A 22,465-nucleotide genomic window follows, 5' to 3' on the forward strand; every position below is an offset into this window, starting at 1 on the left:
TGCGCAGCGATAGTCGTCGCAGTTGCCTCCAGCGTAGAAAATATGTGCATTGTTAACGAATTTTAAACAACGACTAGCTGCGTCGCCTGGCTTTGCAAGGTCTGCATCGAAAATAAAAGTTATGTCAAGTGACGTGAGTTCAACACTCAGGCTTGAACCAAAAAAATAAATAAATAAATAAAATTTTGCGGCAGATTGCAGAGAAATAACCAAAAAGTAAACATTTTAAATCCCCCGATTACAGGAAAAGTCTTTAAAACAAAAACAAGAATTTTACTTGTTCTTATTCGAGAAAAAAAATGGCAACAGATCTTTCATCTCAATGATTTTCTTCACGCTATAAATTTTAATAAAAGCATTGTTGCGGAAAGTTGAGATGAAGCCTGAATAATAATTTGAACGGAAGAAAGCCTTCGAAAAATAGGGATTTTGCGTCGAAATCTAAGTGTCATAATTAATAGTTTTTAATTGATGTCTCCGCTAATTATTATCGAAGGTATTATGTTGAATAGCCAAACATAAAGACGGGAAGATTACGATTCCATCAATACCTGGTTCGATGGTCAGTTCACTGTCGTTCGGGAGAAGAAACTTGAACATAGATACATAGGTACATACATAGATACATACGCTCAGTTTTTAATTATATAAGATAACAAAAACCAAACCAAATTATTTGATGACAAAATTAGAAACAGACATAAATTTTATGCATTTTTAATTTTTATTTTTAGCATTATTATTTTATTTTTATTTTCAACAAATATGCATATCGATCCTCATCATAAAATGAATGCAACGTATAAACTTGCAATGTAAAGAAGAAAGGCAGGACATGTGATTTGACAGCAAGAAGGAATATCTTGAAAAAGTAGGAAATCAAAAATAGAAAATGGTCTGCGGTGCCTGTGAGACTTGAATGCATGCTACAAACTATCTATGTTATAATTAACTTAGAAGGTTTAAACAAAATACATTTTTTACAAAAATATTTAGGCTCTCTGTAAAAGTTAACGTATACAACAATATCTCTGTCTCATTTTTGTGAACTCATGTAAAACGTTTGCTTAAAAATTTAAATAAAAAATGGAGAAATCGAAATTTATATAAAGTGGGGTTCAATCCCTGTACCTTAAACTAAATTCATGGCTATTATCATGAAAATCGGTTGAACATTCTCTTGCCACATGGGGAAAAAAAGACATAGAGACAAGATATTTTATGTTTTATATAAGTAAAAATCATAACTTTTCTTATAATTATCTTTCTTTCAATTTTACATGTTGTAGCTTTTGAACAGACATCACTGGGAGCTAGACAAGTGAAACAATTGAAACAAGGTATGAATCAATGCATCCGTGCAAATGAAAAATTAAAACAGAAATGTCTAGACAACATATTAAACTATAAATAGTTCAAAGATTATGCAACGCATCCAAATTTGCATTTTGTGCATAAAATTTGTATCATCAGTTGCATATCATCAGAAATCCGATTAAGAAATTAACTATAAACGAATTTCAACTTGTAAGATAAGGGCTTGGAATAACTTACACTTACTATTTAAAAAAAAAATCAGAGCAGGTAAGAGCAATAAAGTAAAGCTCTTACTCGAAGTTAGATATTTAGAAATACGTACAGGCATTTCTATAAGTATTTTCCTTTACAAAAACCTCTTCTTTTAAACCCCCGATGCAGAAAAGAAGGGGGTCATAAGTTAGACGTGTCTGTGTATCTGTCTGTGGCACTCTAGCGCCTAAACGGATGGACCGATTGGGGGAAAAAATGATCGACAGTGTTCCTAGCTGGGATGCGTCTTCGGATGACATTAATTAATGAAGATATTAATTAAAAACCTCTAAAAGGTATTTCACGATTTTTGCAGTGAAAATATATTTAAAATTTTTAAAATTTAGTACCAAAATAAAGAGTATTTTTTCCTGCGTCTGATAGAATGTGTTTGGAACTTCCATGTTATGTAGAATTCGAATTATAACGCTTTTTTAAAGCAGATTTTAAATACGCCTAAACCTGTATTCACGCAATTGGTAACCGAATTCATTGTTGGCAAACAAGGAAACTAAAAGCAATGATTTAAAAAAATTTATCAGTTGCCAGTTTCTATTCGTTAACAAATAAAATACTTGTAATTGATTTTTAATAGTATAAGGCGGGGTGTTTTTTTAATTTTTTTTTATTTTAGTTACTTCTTCATTAACTCTACATCTCGTTATGAACCTTGTCCTTCTCCATCACTGACGGCAGACATTACCATTTTTCCCCTTACAGGACTTGCTATTCCGTATCGAGACAAAAAGTTAGTTTTAGTCTGCTGTGTGCTTAACGTCTAAAAAGCTATGAAGGATTTTTGTTTCCTTATTTTTTACGATTTCGAGACGTTCTCAAGTGCGGATAAAATCCTTATGTCTCATGAAAACTTTTTGCAGAGGGATTTTGATCCACCACAGATCTGTCATTGAGGTATTACATCGAATGTCACAAGGTCATTAGATCAACCTTACCTGAAACTACATTAAATTTAAGTATGTGAGTAATGCTATGTCTTAGTCTGCAGAATGCGATTTCTTAGTTCATGCAATGTCATAGTTAGTCTGCAAAACTGTTCTTGATATATTATATCAAGTGTTACAAGATTATTAGTCCAACACTTACCTGAAGCCACTTGACATTTAAGTATAGGATTAATGCCATGTCTCAGTTTCAGTTTCCGTTCGATTATTTATCACAATACTTTATTTTATTACCAAGAAAATCACAATGATGTATATATTCTGCGTACCTTTAATGCTGTCGAGCAGTTTTTTCAAAATTTGCTATTAGGGGCTGTTCATAAATTATATCACACTTTTTTAAAGTTAAACGTTTTATGCGACGGCTTTGAAATTCTGATCTGCAAGCTTTCTGCGTGACAGAAATGACGTAGTTGTTTTGAATTGTTGCCAAAAACAATGATAAATAATAGTAATTATCAAGGTAAAATGCTTCCGCTTTTTAATTGTTGCCAAAAGCAATGAAAAATAATAGTTATTATAAAGTTAGTTTGGTTAATAAATTTAACAAAGTAATTTCAAGCCTGAGATTAAGCAAGAATATATTTGTATTTTGTGCATCTGAAATTTTTCACATAATGCAGGTTTTCGAAGATTTCTTTGATTCAAGTCAAATCATCAGTTTAAAAGCTTAATCCACATTGCTTAAGTACAGTCTTGAAATTATAATAGTTTACTAACTTTTATCAAAAAATCAACTTTTTAATCAATATTATTTTTCGTTATTTTTGACAGCAATCAAAAACCGGATTTCAAGTATAGTTTAATTTTCTCGTTGTTTCTAATCTATTTTCTTCATTTAAAAAAATTTACAATTTTATTGAGAATATGCGTAAATCAGGCGCGGAAATAATAAGAGCATGGCGTGAGAGGAAACGTGCTCGAAGAAGTGATAGTTTAAAATGTAAAAAAAAAAAAAGAAGAGAAAAAGAACAAATTTTCACTTTTATCGATATCCTTACGACGCACAATTTTTTCAGCACATTTGACCCTCTATCCCGATCACAAAGTGTCACACTTCACCTTGTCCCCTACCCTCACCTCCCCTTGCTATATGTCACACTGTATTGAATGAACATATAGCTACAAAAATGTTTTTATTTCAACCAAAATATGTGATGTCACACTTCTCGTCACCGCTTCCCTTCTCCTTGTCACAAACTGTCACAATTTCATGAACCCTCCTCCTCTAAATGCGTGACCTAATTTATGGACGGCCCCTTACCAAAAAAAGTGTCACAAAAGATCAGCATACTCTGTATATAGAAAATAGACTGAGCATTAGGGTGGCTCAAAAAAAACTTCTTTTGAGCTAGAGTCCAGGACACCCCCTATTTTTTTTTTTAGACTTACTAATAGTTTTAGCCTCTTACTCAAATTTTAAGGCGGTGCTCAATGACCCCTCAATTTAACATTAGCCGTGGCATAGAAAATGTCACAAATTTAAAAACATTTAATTTCCCCAGCTGTTTTTTTTCTTATAAATAATTATTTTATTGCCATGTATATGCATAATACTCGTATATATTATAATTTGTAGCGTTGTTTTTTCGTTTCACTGCATTTTTTTAACCTCCCTCCCCATACTGATGAAGTTTGGGAGAGGGGGTTGAGCACCCTCTTTCAGTTGAAATAGGAAGCTGAAATTCTTCCAGTATATTGCTATCAACAAGTCTAAAAATATTGAGGGGTGTCCCGGTATCTAGGAGAAACTTTTCTTTTTACATGTATTTTTGAACCACCCTACTGAGCATGGTACTAAAAGCAAATAATGTTCAGACATAATACAAGCAAAATACAAATTTAAATAAATAAACATGCACTCAAACAGATTAACTATAAAATGAACTCATTATTTCAAAATAATAATTATTTTATTTAAAATATTCAGTTTTTTTTTTTCTTTTAGTGAAAATTCGAAAAATCATTGAAAACTCATTAAAAAATTATTATAAATGTATCTACTTCCTGTGAGATTAAGAAAAAGACATCGCTATTTGGCATTCCAAATGAACTGACAAATAAACATTCACAATCAAAATTCACTGAAAGTTGTAAAGCGTAGCAAACATTATTAAAACGGAAAGCTCTTTCAAGAAAAATTAAACAATTAGCCTGCATGTGGCAGTCAGTGAACAGAATTTTTTATTTATTATTTTGATGTTACAGTATCCGAACCAGAAGTTTTATCTCATACTTTTCATAATAAAAAGATAAAAGATGGTCCAACTTCATTATTTTTTCCTGTAATTTTTTTCTGAAATGCAATTACTCGTTTTTCACGAGACTTTTATAACATTAACGTCATTTCCCCCTGTGCCAATTCTCCTTTTAGAACGGTAAAGGTACAGAAAGCACGATGTAAGTAAATGAAACTATAAACAAAATGTTCCCATACTTCTCCCTCTTTGTTAATTAACTATTTAACTAAATCTTGATTCATGAGGCAATTTCCATGTAAATAAATTGAGTAAAACAGATTATCTCGCAGTAAAGGCACTCGTTTTTTCCCCCTTACATATACCTGTTGAAAAAAATGTACGAAAGCTCACACACACAAGTAATTTTTCGCTAACGTTAAATTGCACTTGTTTCATTTAATATTAAAAGGTCATTTGGTTCGTCTGTATATTTACAAATAATGGATGGTGAACAAGACTTTCAGCTTTATTATTAGTAAAGATAATTTTGCTCGGGAAAATGTTCTTAAAATTGGAATAGAAAAAGAACAAAATCGAATTTTCGAAAAATTGCTTCGAGGTGCACACCCCCATGCTACAAACTAACTTTGTGTCAAATTTCATGACAATCGGCCGAACGGTCTAGGCGCTATGCGCGTCACGGAGATCCAGACATCCAGACAGAGATCCAGATACCCAGACAGAGAGACTTTCAGTTTTATTATAAGTAAAGATATGAACGTGTATAACAGCTTCGTTAAATTCTTTAAAACTTTTATTCATTAAAGTTTGCATAGCACCAACAAATCTCTAAAAGATGCTCAAAGAAAATCATAAAATGATCAGCATACCAATAATTTTGACAAAAGAATTTAGGTGTCAGAGTTAATTTGGGAATAAGGCAGTAAAACTCATAGTTATATCGACTAAGTAACACTGAATCTCAAAATTGTTCTTCATTGAATTTTATATTTTCTGCACTGAGTTTTTTCGAAGAACATGCTAATTTCGAAGAGAATTTCTTTTTATAATTTTATGTTCTGTTAAACCAAAAAAATAAAAAAAAAACCTTTTTATTCAACACTTTAGCAAAAATCAGCGCCACTAACAATAATAAAGTTCATGATCTTTAAATACTGAAAAAAAAAAAAAATTATTCTCATTTTCATCAGTTACATATCATGTGCATATAGCATACGTATGCGTATGAAACTCAAGAGATAAAGATATATTTACCAAATACCACTGATCAGGCCAAAGGAAGTCATTGAATTTCGTATTTTCTATGCTAGTCTTCCGCAAAAAATCAACTGTAACTGAACGGAAATGATCTCTTTTCACTCGATTTTTAGCTATTTGTTGTTCTGCCCATAGAACCTGAAATAAGAAAGAACAAGTTAGTGCTATTTTAGATGAAACATTGCTATTTCCTTCAACTTGAAGTACTCTCATTCGAGGTGATTTTGAGCCATGGCCGTCAACTTTGAGTCACTTCAAATTTTTCAGTAAGTTTGAATTTAAAGAAACGATAAAGGTCAAGTGTTGCATTCATAAGGCAAAGGTTATGAAATAAGTTATCTACTCTCTAATTTGAGAAGAAAGCGTTTGCAATATACGCAGCTCATTGAATCACTTAATAACTCGGAAGTTACTGTTTAGAAGTTATTTTTGAAGTTGGTGAAAGTGCTTTCGTAATATTCTACACCAGTGGTACCCAACCCTTTTTTTTACCCTATGGCCGCACTTCATATTAAATTGATTATCGCAGATTAGAACACATATAAAATTTCGAAATATTGAATTTTTTAAATTCTTCGGAAAACAAAAGAAAGGAAAGAGAAGTCCAAACCAAGAATTGCATAATCAATTACCTGATACTTATTTTATTAATTTCATTGCATATGCGTTCTAGGAACCAGTTTTTGTATATTTGGCTCCAAGTTTGTGATGTTGTGGTTAGTAGAAATTTTCGATTTGTAACATTGAAGAAAACAACCGGTCACACGGATCAGGTTTTGCGGGCCTCCTGTAGCCCGCAAGCTGTAGGTTGTGCACCACTGTTCCATACAATGTAACACATGATAGACATCTTATCATGAGCTGAAGTAAAAATGGGGAGCCTCAAAATGTTTTGAAATTTATTTACTCATTTATTTGGTTGAAAGCTACTCTCAATAATTATTCTTAAAATATTTATTTTGCATTCTATGCCTGCTCAGAGCTGTGGAGTCGGAGTCGTTAGAAAACATGCAAACTCCGGCTCCGGGCTTTCTTTTTCTTTAATTTTCAATGAATCTCCTTGCAGTTTTTAAAAAACTAACTACCTAATTGGTTCCATTACATGTATAGGTAAAGGCCGACTAATAAGAAAATAACTGCCATTGGCAACCAGCTGGCTTGGTTGCTTATCGAAATTTCTGTAATAACTACATACGCTGTCCCCTAGTTTGAGTGTTTTATAACTTTCTTTACCTAATAGCAACTGTCAGCAAACGGTTTTGTTACTTGACATTTTCTAAGTAATCACTTTCAAACAAACATAATAATATATTTTTGACTTCGATTTCAGTTAAAAAATAGTAAAAGGAATGTGTCCCTTAAGCAAGTAGACTCGAGCGTAAACCAGACATACATGTACCCGAGCTCTCTCCGCAATATAGTGCCCTATTTTCGTTGAAATTTTAAAGATAAAATGTAATTTTAAATTTATTCGGGAACATTTTCAGAATGAAAGTATTTATATATTTTTTTTATAAACTCTGGCATTAACTTGGGGTGTCAAGTAGCATATGGGTGTTACCTGGGGAGGACCATCCCTTTTCAAAAAAGGTTTTTTGACATAGCAAGATTAAAATGTCAAAATTAAAATGGGCTTTTCTCGGATGACTTTTCATCCAAAAGCTCACACTTCTTTGCATTGAAAAAGGTGTTCCTTGTAACACCGAAACACGTGTCTGCAATCATTTGCAAGTTTTGTGCTTAATAACGTTGGATTACTGACATTTTAATTTTTCAGCACAAAGGTATTTATTCTTTATATAGCAAGATTGCTTTTTTTCTCTCAAGCTACAGCTTTCAAAAATTGAAAGCACACGATTTGATACACGTCCATTTGTTAAACATTAAAAGGGAAGCAAATTAATCCTTTTCAGTGTTCAAAAAAAAAAAAAAAGAATTTTTAAGTAAACTAGCTCACTTTCAAAATTGCAATTATTGAAAAATTCAATTTTGAAATTGAATTTCTAACGTTGCATGCATCTTAGGTTTACAGTAAAATACAACGAAAAAATTTCATAAAAAGGCATTAATGCTTCAATCTTTGTTTCATGGTTTCCCATCCTTTCCATGAGGGAGGAAGATCAAAATAAATAACAAAGCCGGAATAATAACAAATAAAAAAGCCGAAGTCGGAACCGGAAGTTCAGAATCCATGAGTCGGAGTCGGCCATTTTCCTTCCGACTCCGCAGCCCTGAAGTTACCCCAAAGGGCGGGATAACTTTGAACCAGGGTAATAATTCATGTTAAATGGATTTCATAATCATTATTTCTTGATTAGGATAATTATGCACTGGTCCAAGAGTGTTTCTTCCATTCTATACCAAAAATGCAATAAAAGTATTAAAATATCTGTGGAACAGTTTGAAATGGAGAAACTAAGGCTCAAAATCACCCTAAATCCCTATATTCGTTCTGTAAAAGGTCGTTTTCAAATAATGTCACGCTTTGAGGGGGAGGGACATTCGTGAACTCGCTACAAGGGGGCAAGAGGGGGTAACAAGCAGTGTGACATCAAACTGCTTTGCTTTATATATATATATATATATATATATATATATATATATATATATATATAATGTTTATGAAAATCGTGACGTGTGACAAGGGGAGAGGAGGGAGTAAAGTGAAGTATGAGACTTTGTGACATGGGGAGGTGTTTCAAATTTGTTGAACAAATATGTTACGTTATTTGTGGAGAGTCCCTAAAGAAAATTTTACGAATGCATTTATTGTGAAGTAAGAATTCTTTGTCGCCCGCACCAGGGCAGCCAGATTTTTTTTCCACCGTGCGTACGCAGAGGAGGGATCCTTGAATATACGTATATTAACTAGCTAAAATTGGCAATATGCCTTAAAATGAAGGGTTACAGGCGACTGTAATAACTAACCATCCCTCGCTGCGAACCTGGTCCGAGGAGTTACCTCCTTGAAAGAAAGTTGAATAAAGCTTTCCAAATTCCTTAACCAAAATCGGCAGCAGAAATCGGCAATTCCCTTCTTGGCAGTTTTTTTTCCCCAAAATTCTCAATATTTTGGTCTCTTTCGTGCAGGCTTAATACAGTGGTGGACAAAATTATAGACTCAATTTTTTTTTTTTTTGTTTCAATTGCAACATGACTCAGTTTAAATTATTTTCATTGAAGTAAAGATGAATAGTTGAAGAAATAGTTCTAAAATTAGTACATCTTATCAGTTAAATTAAAAAATTCATAAAATTAGAAAATTTGCAAATTTAATATTTTATCATTACGTGAAACCTGGACAAAAGTATAAACTCAAAGGTAAAAAATCCAGGACTACGAGAAAGTTTCGTTCGAAAATGTTAATTTAACGCCATAGAATGAATAAATGTTGCCATCAGTGATTGCTAAAAGTTTTGTTTTTGGAAATTTATGAGAAACATATAAATGCTCCGCTGGTCAAAATTATAAACTCATTTTTTTTCCATTTTTTCAATCATAATTTAACTCAGTTAAAAAAAATTTTGTTCCTGTAAAAATAAATAACTCTCTCAGCATGGTAAAGCAGGATTGGCATTTCTTAATGGAAGATAGAGCGCTGAAGATTACCAATTAATACTGGAAGATCATCTCTTACCTTTTTTCTCATCTGATTCCTGGAGGTAACTGGTTATTTTAGCAAGATAACGTGAGTGTACACACAGCGAAAAGTACAAAAGAATGGTTCAAGCGCTGGGGTATCAAAATTATCAAATGGCCAGCTCGTAGTCCGGATCTTAATCCGATTGAAAATCTTTGGGGGACCACGGTTCGCAAAGTTTATCATGATCGACACCAGTACCAAACCACAGAGGAATTAAAAAGGGCAATACTTTCAGCATGGAACCATATGCCGCCACTGCAGCTGTTGGAAACTCTTGTGAAATCTACATGCCCAGCCGCATATTCGAGGTAATTCAGAAAACGGGGGGGGGGGGGGCAACTCGTTTTTAAAAGTTTGTAGTTTACACAAATGGCTAGATTTAATGCAGTGTTAATTTTTAAAACATTTCAAATATTGATTTTTTTTTCAATTTATCCATGTTAATAGCAAAATTACATTTTCCTAAATCTATGCTTTTGTTTTACTGAAGTAATTGCAAATGTAACTTAATTAAACTCCAAAAAAAATTTAAATTTTGTCAGCTTATAATTGTGTCCATGCAGTATTGTAAGTTTGTAATTTTGTAATTCAACATTGGTTCATTTTTGGTTATTAAATGATTAAGTATTTGAATAAAATTCTACCAAACTTCAGAGTTTCTTACTTTTGAGTTGATACTTTTGTCCAGGTTTCATGCATTATAAAGATAATAAAGTTGAGATTTTTTTAATTAAAATTATTTATTTTTTAAAGTTTATGAGTTATACTGAATTTAGGACTATGTAGTCAGTTATTTATCTTTACTGGAACAAAAAGTTTTTTAACTGAGTTAAATTATGATTGAAAAAAAGAAATAAAAATGAGTTTATAATTTTGTCCAGCGGTGCATTTATATGTTTCTCATAAATTTCCAAAAACAAAACTTTTAGCAATCACTGATGGCAACATTTATTCATTCTATGGCGTTAAATTAACATTTTAGAACGAAACTTTCTCGTAATCCTGGATTTTTTACCTCTGAGTTTATACTTTTGTCCAGGTTTCACGTAATGATAAAATATTTAATTTGCAAATTTTCTAATTTTATGAATTTTTTAATTTAATTGATAAGATGTACTAATTTTAGAACTATTTCATCAACTATTCATCTTTACTTCAATGAAAATAATTTAAACTGAGTCATGTTGTAATTGAAACAAAAGAAAAAAAAATTGAATCTATAATTTTGTCCACCATTGTAGTTTTCATCTGCACAGTACCTGTTTTAATGTTGTTTTGTAATATTGTTTTTAGATTTCTTTTAGCTTTATTTTAATTTACCTTGATATTCTTTATTTCTCCCTAATTTTATTACAATTATTATGTTTGTGTATGTGTGTGTATGTGTTTCTGCTAAGCTATTCAAGGAAGTGAATTCAACTACACCCAAACCTGTTTCTGTGCAGTCTTTTTTAGAGCGATTTTTTGTGCGAATTTTTTCTGTGCGGTATATGAATATTTCAGTCAGATTGGGACTCAATTGACTTAATTATTTTTAAAACGAGTGTGAGGTAGTATCTTCAAGTGATGACATAGGCACCCCGATGGGAAGTCACTGTGACCTCTCAAAAATTCCTTATTTGGGAAATTTTGTCCGACTACTCGGCAAAAATATCATCACTTGGTTTACTTTGATATGTTTCAAAGATGAGCAGTTCCTAGTTATTTTGAAAGTTTTTAGGTTGTTTTCTACGTGAGACTTTTTTATGCTATCCCTATAAACCGCATAAAAAATATTGTGTAACTGTGTTGCGAAAACAACTTTTTATAGCTATTTGTGAAGTTTCGAACATTTTTTTTCTGCGGTCCCTATCCAGAGCATAAAAACAGGTTTGGGTGTATATTATGTCACGTGCAATAAATGTTATGCAGTCACATCAGATTTTTTTTTTTTTTTTTTGAAACAATTACCGTTTCTTTGTATCATTTTAATCAAGTCGTATCGTTTTGGGTTTAAAATTACGTTCAGCTTCTGGTTGCAATTTTGAAACTTCTCTCTTTCTCACAGTTTCTGTGAATTTATTATTTCAATTCACTTTCGAAATTTTAAAAATACAATCACAATGCATAGCTTATCGGAAGGAAATAGAGAACATGTGCAGTAGGCAATCCCATAAAACTAATCAAATTACCTGACAATTGTTTATTTTGCCTGATTTAAAACGATCATATACATTCACGGAATTCAAACACCTGTAGATAATTTATGCAAATAAATTTATTCAGCTCCGTCATTGTAGGTTGAAGCTCTATTTCATGAATATATGATTCGATTTAATCTGGCATGAACTTATATTATGAGTCATTGATGTTTCGAAATTTAATCGCGTGGCAGGGTTTAAAGCCTTTATAGATTTCATAATATCAGTTTGTCGTTGTCAGCGCAGGCTTTAATAGAACATATGATACACATTATTATTTGCATAAAATACACCGCCAGCTCAGTTATTCCATCCGAGGACTGCAGTTTCGTGCTTGTTAGCACTCATTAGCCCGGAATAGGAAGTAACTGAGCTGGAGGCGGAAAACCTCTTAAAAGGAGCCAAGAGAGCCTGAAAGAGGCTGATGAGGGCTAAAAAGCACGAAACTGCAGTCCTCGGATGGAATAAATGAGCTGGCGGTGTATTTTACGTATTTCTGCCTTAGCCCTGGCTTAGGGCGGTAACTTATTGCAAAAAAACATTATTATTTATTCTTATTATTTATATTTGACTGCCTTAGGATATGCCAGTGGCGTACTTAGCACTGGTGTCACCTGGGCGGTATTTTGCGGTGTTACCCCCCTCCCTCCTCCCCCCCAAAAAAACTTTTCATGTTTTATCTGAACATGAAGTTCGTGCAATTTCCAGAAACAACTCATTTTTGTTTTTCTTATGTAACGAAAGTTTAAATTGAAGGACAAATATGAATTAAGACTACAATTTATGTAAAGTTTAGAATTAAAGTATTCTTGTTTGAATATTTTATATTTAAAAATAAAACTCTTTTTAATAAAAAATATGTCATATATGAACAACAATTTAATGTAAATATCATGCAATGTGTAATATAATGTTTTTTCTTCTTAAAGGAGAGCTTTTTGCAAATTTAACACAGAATAATATACAACACTGAAATCACTTCCAAAAGTTAAGCACGGATCGGTATATATATCGCTCACTCTACCACTGCAGTAAATTGCAGTTTCTCCACCAGTGGCAGATTTATATATTTTTTTTAGATCCCACCGCAATAAATTTTTGGGGGCCCATGGCTCCCACATGAGGCAGACTAAGTTGTACAACAACAATAGGGGCTGCGTGGAAAACTGGTTCGGCATGAACCAGTGAAAAAGTGAAAAAAGTGAATTAAAAAATAATTAATGTAAAATTCGCAATTGGAGACAGCCTACTGCATGATCTGGGAAATACGGGGACACTAAAAACTGTGAGGACAATGAGTGGTCTCTTTGTTTATCACTTTTAAGATAAAAGTTTGCCAAATAAGTCCTTTCTGGAGTTTCTATATTGCCAATTCAGATTCACGTCCGGAAATTAACATTTTTCTTCCGGTTCTTAACTTTTGGCAGTGAGTAAAATGATGAAAATAATAATAATAATAACGCAACAGCAACAATGATAATGATAATGGGGATATTTATAGTAAAAATAACGACAATAATAATAATATTAATAATAATGAAACGCTTAAGTTACCCGTCGGTCGTCAGATAATCTTTTCGTCAAATGTCCAGCACTTCTTCTTGATCTTTGCGGATGATCATTTTTCCTCATTAGATAAGTATTTGGAAATCCTCTGAGCTGAAAAGAAGAAAAACACTAAAATGATCCAATTGTCCACATTTTTATACTAACTTGCATCTATGTGAACGATATGCTTCTGCAGTTCCATTTTAAGATTTGTTCTTAATAAGGTGATATCAAAATTTTGTTCAGAAAATTTAACAATTTAATTTTGTATTCAATATATTGAAAATTATTTGGAACCAACCATTTTTTGCCGTGATTGACAAAATCAGTTTAATTTTTATTTGGGAATGTGAGATTGTTTCATTCCAAATATTTGCAAAGTTTAATTTACAAAATTTCTACATAGATTGCGTTTTCATCATATTAATTAACTTAAGTTTCACAAAATAGTATAACGCTTTTGATAATTAGAGTTGTAATAATTAATAACCTTAAAAATTATCTCCTGTGACTTAGTTATGGGCAATTGAATCGCGCACAACCATGAAAAGGAAAATTTAAGGATATTCACTGTCCAATTTGGTGGACAGTGGTAAGATAATTTAAATTTTCTATTTGCCCGCTAAGCAAATACATACAAAAACTTGCCCACCTTGCTTTTCATCAATGTTAATCGTTTATAACTGTTTGCTGAATGTTGATTTCGTCTCAAAATGTTTATGCATTTTTACATAATTAGTCAGAATTAAAGGGATTTAAAATGTTACGTTTAGATGAGAACATTTTATCGAGTTGCATTTTCTCTTGATGTTTAAAAGTTTACACACATTAATCGTGCTAAAATAATTCGTGTTTCTCAAAATTATAATAATTCTTTAGCTCAGGGGGGTCGATATGTATTACACAATAGGGATGGACAAGGGTGCTGAGAGAAAACTCTAATTCTTCAAAGGGTGCAACGATTCAGAAAAGTTTGATGACCGCAGTTTTAGACATAATAGGTTGGTTCTTTTAAAAGACTGGAGCAATGTACCAAAACGATAAAAAAAAAACAAGAAATGAAGAAAGGTGAAGTAATGTAGATAACAATTCGACTTCATCATATCTGTGATTTTACCACCTATAGCATAAATCCCTTAAATTTCACCACAAACTAGTGTTAACGCCAGTGTAGTTTTGATGATAGTGAAAATATTAGTTCAATTTAGAGTGGAAATATTTTCCACAATGCCAAACGAAAATACTGGGGAAACTCGTTTTTTTTCCAATGGCCAGTAGTAATAACTAATTTCATTAGTAGCAACATCTTTGAAAAAATCGCCTTTTTCTTTAAGTTTTAAAAAGTAAGTACTCAAAATACATTGATTATTGTTATCAGGAAAGTGGGGTAAAGTGAAATGGAGAAAATATTTTCTCTGGTTAAAGAGTCCCCTATCTGGTAATATTTTAACCATGCAGTAATGCATGAAGTCTACTCAAGTCAAGTTATCTCTAAAGATTAAAGCATATAATAATACAAGCAAAATTTTATTTTAGTTACTTTTTAGTAATTACTTACTATCAATATGTGTGTATTATTATATATGATGCAATATTAAGGTAGCAAAATTGAAAGCGAATTTTCAAGAAATTTTCCATTTCCCTTTAATTAATGTTGTTGTCGTGTGCCATCTAGACTGGCAATTTGGGGTGCGCAACTTCACATTTCCAACTGTACCGTAATTTGGTGTGAAGTCCCACTTCGGCACACATGCCATAAAGACCCGTTTATAATGTAGGCAACCATTCACAGCGTAACATCCATACAAGGAAAGGACAGGGACAGAAGAGAGAAATAACATCCATGCCCAAATCGGGATTCGAACCTGGAACCTCCCGGTTGCAGTCTGACTTCTCTGACCACTAGACAAGGCGGGCGGCTCCTTTATTAATGAATTAACATTTCAAACTACTGTACTAACAGCAAGTGCCATCCACTGCAAGCTTAAAAATATGTATTCGAACTTGAATGGATGAATAAAAAGTATTTTATTAACGATTGAAAATTTAAACAAGATATGTAAATATAATAGGGAGAGTGTGAACGAATAGGAGTTGAGAGAATGAATAGCGTTTTCTTGATAATTAAAAATAATCGTTTGTGCTGAGACATATGCTAAAACTACGCTGCAGAAACAAATTTGAGGGGTGTAAAAATAGAAGTACTTTCCTAAAAATTTAATGTTGAAACTCCTTTCTACTGGAATACTAGATCCTTGATGCAAGTTAAGTGCATGTAATCAAAGTAAGTAGCTTATGTTTGCCTAACAAAAGTTGAAATCCTTACCTTTGAGATGCAAGGTAAATTTACACATTGATTGCTCTAAGCAGTTTTTGTATCTGCTCGTAAGAAACCAAGTTCTACCATGTGAGTTTCAAAACATTTAAATTACGAAAAACATTCACAAGTTTAGAGACAAAAGGATGAATGTATAGGGGGGATCAGGTACAATTCATTCTAATTTTGCATTTTGGTTCTTCTACTTTTTTGTTATTAATGCTTCGTACCAAAATAAAATTTCCTGTAATACTGTCACTATTTATCTATGAAATATTGATTTGAACACTTCTATTTATTTATTTTATTTATTTTGTTCACAAATTTTGTTTTACATTTTTTTTTTTTTTTGAAGTGAACTACTTATATCCAATGTGGGTCAAGTTGATACACAAATGAATAAACTGTTACACTAAGCAACGAAATGAATTTTTAAGTTGTTTTTTAAGAAGACTCACTCAAAATGTTTGAAGTCTAAATTGACAAACGTAAATTTATTTTTACAGTAAATATAAACATAAGTATGGCTATCGTCTCCAAAATACGCTCTTTCACATATTTCAGGAAGAATTTTCTTCACTTAAGTTTTTTTTGCAATTTTTAAGCTTTTCTGGAAAAGGAAAAAACACTTAAAATGTGTGAGTTGAATTACCTGCATTACATGGTATCAACCTAACAACAGTGCGCTGTATCAACTTGATCCAAACAACGTCATTACGTTCACTCAAAAAAGATGAAAAAACAGCTTCAAATGCAAACAGTTTCTATTTGGTAAAATCGTACCTCCCGTTTATGGAACACAGTAGTATCTTGTTTAATCTGATATAAATACTTAACCACATTATATAGCAAATGAAAGTACGGTAGACCGGGGCACGTTTACACGAATTTTTTTCAATGCATTTTCTAAATTATATGTTTTAACTTAGGAAATTTTAGACGTTGGGGTTTTATGAAACAGTTAACGGAGTCGAAATTGTCATAATAAGCTGTTGCTCAGTTTGTGTTTTTAACCGTTAAAAAAGATTATTTTTGAGTCCAAGTCGGTTGCGTAAACGTGCCCCGAACACGGGGCGCGATTCCGCATATTAATTTTGACACCTAACGAAGTTCAGTTAGTGTTTTGAACACAATGTCTTACCATCGTTAAAATAGAGCAAATTTATTACAGACTGAATAGTGTATAAAGTAAAAGTTGAACGGGTATGAAGTTTGCACTACATGATTGCAAGCCATAAGATACGAATTTGTAACTCAATTAAAAATTGAATGGTGATTTTCAAAACTAAATATCCAGAAAATACTAAAAAGTTTTGAGACAGTTCGGAGCAAAAAAAAACGTTAGGGCACGTTTAGAAGTAAGACACAGTAAGAACGTGAGTAAAGGTGCTCACACGTCAACGTGTAAACGTGCCCCGTCTCGAAGTTTGGATTTATTTTTAACGTGCAAAAATATTAATTACATTTCAGTTAATTCAAATACAATTCTCAAAAAAGGATAGAATTATGCTAATTTTTATATATTTGTTCTTTCTTAGCTAAGCATAATTTATTCACAGTAAGCTTCAAAACGTTCAACTCAAATTTTACTCGACTAGGTAGAAAACAGATTATTCTTTCTGCATGCAAGACCGAAGCTCGACTGATGCTCAAAAACTTGTGAGGATATTTGCTAGGGAGCAGCATCAATCTGTTATGACTGTTGGCTCTCCAGTTATAATTCGTTTTGAAAAAAGGGCATTGCGCAAACCTGCCCCGGTCTACCTTAAACAATAAAAATTTACTTTTGTTCACAAAGATTTTTTTTTTCCGACTAACTCTGAAACAAAAAACGACAACCTCTCCCGCTTACGAATGTTTAAAAAATATAGATAGATTACACGTTCATAAAATTCGCAGTTCTGGGCACAAACGCGCTCAAAAATTAAATCCTTTGCATAAACTTAACCCAGTACCAACCGGACCCGATCTATCTACATTCTCTGAAAAATAATACTTCGGTGAAAAGTACACATGTGTGTACCAAATTTCATGTTTCTAGTTCTTTTTGTTTATTCGGGACGCGAGTCACGAACAAGCAATATTTTTTTAACACAGATTTATAAACTCATTTTTTTTTATTGTATCGTTTTCAGAATCTAGATATAACTAAAACTTTCGTTATTGATTGCGACTGAAAATAATAGCGTAGAAGAAATACTAATAGATAATGTATTTTTAATAAAAAACAGTTGATATTTATGTAAGAGGTTTTTTTTACTTTTTTTTTTTAAATTTTTGGGACAAGTTTTACAATTCCAAATTTTTAACACAGTTTATTTTTAACTATAGCTGACTTAATTAACACCAAATTGAATTATTCACGAGAATTTGTCTGAATAAATGTATGATAGCATATGCGTAGTGACAGACCAGATCATACAAAATATATATCATTTCATCTTATCAAAAATAAAAAGCAATCACTGTTCTTAAATGAAGAGAATCCCTCTAAACATGCGAAATGAGTTTGAATAATTCTATGTTGAAGTTTTCGGATGAGACGAAATCGAATGCAAAAAATTTGATTCCCTAATTCAAAAATTCAGCTCTTGTATTTAGAATAGTAGCGGTAGAATATCATTCCATAATATTTTAGCTGTGTTTTGTAAATTGAATGCGTTTCACTTTTCCAAAAATTTAATTGAACCTTACTGAAACGGTATCCATGTTCACTGAACCGCGTTTCTTATGCTATTACAGGAAAATGAGAATTCATTTTTTTTTGGGGGGGGGGGGATGCATTGACTTTTTTAAAAAGAAAAAACGTTACTAATATTCCTACGATTATATAAAAGTTTTATAAATTTAATTTCAATTTGTAAAACATATAACAGAAAAGATGTCCTAAAGCGACTAAGAATAGTCTGAAAGAGTATTTTATGTGCAAAAAAGGAATTTAAAAACCACGGAATAGTGCTGCTCTTGGTTTTACGCATCAAAATAAACAATTTAAAACCATATTTTCTAATAACTTTTTATATGGTGTAATTTTAGGAAACTTTTAAGTTGGTGGGAGTATACTAGGCCTGGTCTAGGCCTAATAGCAAATGCTTTTGTGTACAATACACTAATTTTTAGGTTTTACTGCATAACATTTTTTTTTTTTTTTTTTTGCTTTGGATAAGTAAGGGAATTTAGAAATGTGAATAAATACCAGACTGTCAGTCAGTTACCAAATTGTTCTAATTACTGTAGTTCATTACTGTAGGAATATTTTCGAACTCAAATCGCATAGGCCCAATGGCATTCATAATGACCCAAAGCTTATTCATTGTTCAATTTTGTGATCACATGTTATCAATCCTCTTTGACCTTCTCCTACGTTTGAATTTGTCCCGAAGCTATTTCTTGGAATTGTAAAGACGAGAAATATTGTTAAGTATTCGGAGAGAATCGAGGGGGGTTGAAAGAGGGGGCGATGTTGAGTAGTCAATAGAATGCATATGACATTTTCTAGACACTTCCGACGACTGCAGAGACCACACCATTGTGTTAAAACTTGTTTATCTTCGAACGTAATATACGTTTCTTTGCGGACAACGGAGACCCGTCAAATCATGCAAATATCTTGTCGCTTTTTAAAAATGAAATTTAATTTGACTCCAACAACTGCACTTTCTCTACTTTTAATACACAGTAAGCATAATACATATTATTAAATTTACATTACATTTTCTGATTTGTGTAACATTTATTGAACAAATTGTTTATAATTTAAGTATTATGTAACTTACACGCCAAACCTAGTAATTATTTTACACATGTTCGTGTGCAACATGCATGTGAAAACCCAGATTGAAAGTTTCTGCGATCTCCGGGTGTCCATTTTTATCCCCTTCGATAATCCGAAGTTTTCAACTAACCGATTTTTATTTATTTATTTATTTATTTACTTATTTATTTTTAAGTGAATGAGGTTGTTTCCTTCAGTCAAAAATATCACTTTTAGTCACTAAAATTGATAGAATAAGCAAAAAAAAAAAAAAAAAGAAGAAGAAGAAGAAAATAACATGGAGCGAGAAAAAAAACTTTCATTTTCCCAACGTTTAATTTTTAATAAATTTTCTTAACTGACCAATTTTGAAAATAAGGCGTGGTCTTTATGACGTCACAAATGATGAACTTTGGCGCATCTGTCTGCCGCGTTTCCACGTTATGATAATCAAGAAGCGAATTAAATATTGCGCTCTCGCTTGCTATCAACCGTATCGTTGCCATTACATGTGAGTAAAGAAGCGAATTAAATATTGTGCTCTGTGAATGGCATCAGTGAACGGCATTTCATCGGCAGAAGCGTAAACTAGGAATAATTTTTTTTTTAATATTTAACTTAGTCAAATTATTTAAAAAATAGTCAGATCTTTTGTTTTTAAGCATACTCTTTTAGAAAAAAATACTTTAAAAATTTCGGAAACGACTCCGAGATATATGTTTTTATATTTATTAAAATATTTAATTTATGGCTTTTATTTCCGTGATCACTAAATTTTTAGAATATTGTAATTTGTCCTTGCCTTAAAATGAATTTTATTTCACTTGTTTAAAATGAATAATTATTTTTAAAAATTAAAAAATAATAACATTTAAAAGAGTATTAAATTGATTCTACTTTTTTAAACTTATTTCTTTTTATTTTATTTTTAAAAGACATTGGTGAAAGTGCCCCCCTTGCAGCCCCTACCGGTGCTGATATGCATTAACGTTCTATATAAAACTAGTTTTCTCAACGATTTATATCACTCCATACGACAAGTGAAAATGAATCGCACAGAAATACGCGTCTTAAATTTAATTCGAAGAATAATTTTAAAGAGATTTTTTCCACCAACCTATTTTTTTCCTTTGTTTTCTACTGTTAAACGGAGAAAAACGTCAACTTTACCTTGAATGGTTAACAGAAATTTTTATTAAAAACATTGTATTTAATGAAATTAGTTATATTATATTGTATGTATTTCTTTTTAAAATTAGTTATACATTATAAGCTTTTATACATAACATTAATTTTTTTAACTGAAATGTCATTCATCATACAAATAAAAACATCACAAAAAGATTATTTTCCAAATTTTAAAGTACTGTACTTAAGTATTTGTAAAGTCTGAGAAGTTTTTAATAATCTGTGTGGGTTTAAAAGAAGAAAATATGAAGGCTTTTCGTCCAAACTCTATATCTAGACATGCCTGATACAGCCGCATAGAAACGAAGACATATTGCTAGGTTTGATTACTTGTGAATCGAGTTATTAATCTGGAAGGCATTAGGACGGTATGACGTAATAGATAATCCATAATGTCGGACGGCGGGCGCATTTTTTCCTAAAAATGGCGTTTGCTCAAGAAGGGTGCTAATCCAATTCCATGAAATGTCAGTTACAGTTCTTGAATAAACACTCTTTTGAGGGATTTTAAAGTCGGATTGATCATTGATAAAACTAATCCAAACAGAATAAATAAAGCTTGAGAAGTCGGACTGAGAAATAACTTTGCAAAAGTTTTAAGTCGTTTTTCAATACTTTTCATTTTTAATGTTTCAGTTTAATTTGTTTACATATGATTAATTACGCCGCGGTCTTTTTAACGCTTCTTGTCGCGATTAGAAACATTTTTTCAACTTATTCCGGTTGCCTGAAAATGTAACTTTATACTTCATATGAATCATGTATCATACCTGCCAACTATACTGGTTTTTTCAGGAGATTTCTGGATTTGGATCATTTTTTTTGACTATGTATACAGTAAACTCCCGATTATCCGCGGAATAGGGTGACACGGTAAACGCGGATAAGCGAAAACCGCGGATAATCCGAACAATGGGTAAAAAACATTACAACTGTATACAATAGCTAAAAAATATAAATAAAACTCAAACATACATTTAAGTTATAGCTAAAAACATTGCTACATTGCATCTACTAACATTAAATGTAAAAAAAAGATACGCATTTAAAGCTAAAAACGAACAGTAACACAATCATAAGTTTAAAAAATTTTTAATGACCGTTAAAAAAAATGATAAAATAAAATGTGAAAAGGCCCGCGGATAATCCGACCGCCGATAATCGGGTGTTTACTGTATAATGTAAAAAAAAAACATTTGGTTGTACCTAGAAGGATAATGAAAAATTCCTATTCTTCCCTAAATAAAAATGAAAAATCCGACTTAATTATCTACTCAATTTTTTAATCACCTACTGGATTTTTCCCCAGTAAATGTTGGCAGGTATGTTAATTAATCTTTTCTGCAATAAATGACTTTAAATCATTCTTAGAAAAATTGGGCAGTTTATTAGCAAGTTTTTTAAAATGTAATAAAAACAATTATAGTTACACAATCGAGCCCCCCTATTAGAATATCGGTTAAAAGAATATCCCTCTTAATGTAATACATTTTCAATGTACCAAGCCGAAGTGATTTGTTATTTTGTTCTCGGATAATGGAATATCCCGCTTATTACAATATTTGTTTGTGGAATTTTCATGTTTTGAAGATTGAATTTTGAAAGTACCTTTCAGCTATTAGATAATCTACTTGATTACGCTTAAGTTCAGGTAATAGCTTTTTTAACAACTATTTACAGCGTGCTAAACTAAGTTTTGGGGACACTGTCACAGTTTTCATTATTTAATGGAAGGAAATAAAAGACATTCCCATATTATATCAATTGGACCAGGAGTGCACAATGCACCATGTGCAACATTTTTAAATATTCTTACAGAACCGTGTCGAATATTCGAGTTAAATGA

General features: G+C 31.8%; 1 protein-coding gene across 1 annotated transcript in view; it reads right to left on the reverse strand.

The window, feature by feature from the left end:
- The window catches only part of LOC129225309 (neuroendocrine convertase 1-like), a 141,653-nt gene that overhangs the window by 96,505 nt on the left and 22,683 nt on the right, over window positions 1-22,465 (reverse strand). The window contains exons 2-3 of the mRNA XM_054859900.1: window positions 13,367-13,471; window positions 5,987-6,127 (exon numbers count right to left, since the gene is read on the reverse strand). Coding sequence (XP_054715875.1) covers window positions 5,987-6,127; window positions 13,367-13,471 — 246 coding nt within the window. The remainder of the gene's footprint in view (window positions 1-5,986; window positions 6,128-13,366; window positions 13,472-22,465) is intronic.

The sequence above is a fragment of the Uloborus diversus genome, chromosome 6, assembly GCF_026930045.1.
Source record: "Uloborus diversus isolate 005 chromosome 6, Udiv.v.3.1, whole genome shotgun sequence".
Classification (NCBI taxonomy): Eukaryota; Metazoa; Arthropoda; class Arachnida; order Araneae; family Uloboridae; genus Uloborus; species Uloborus diversus.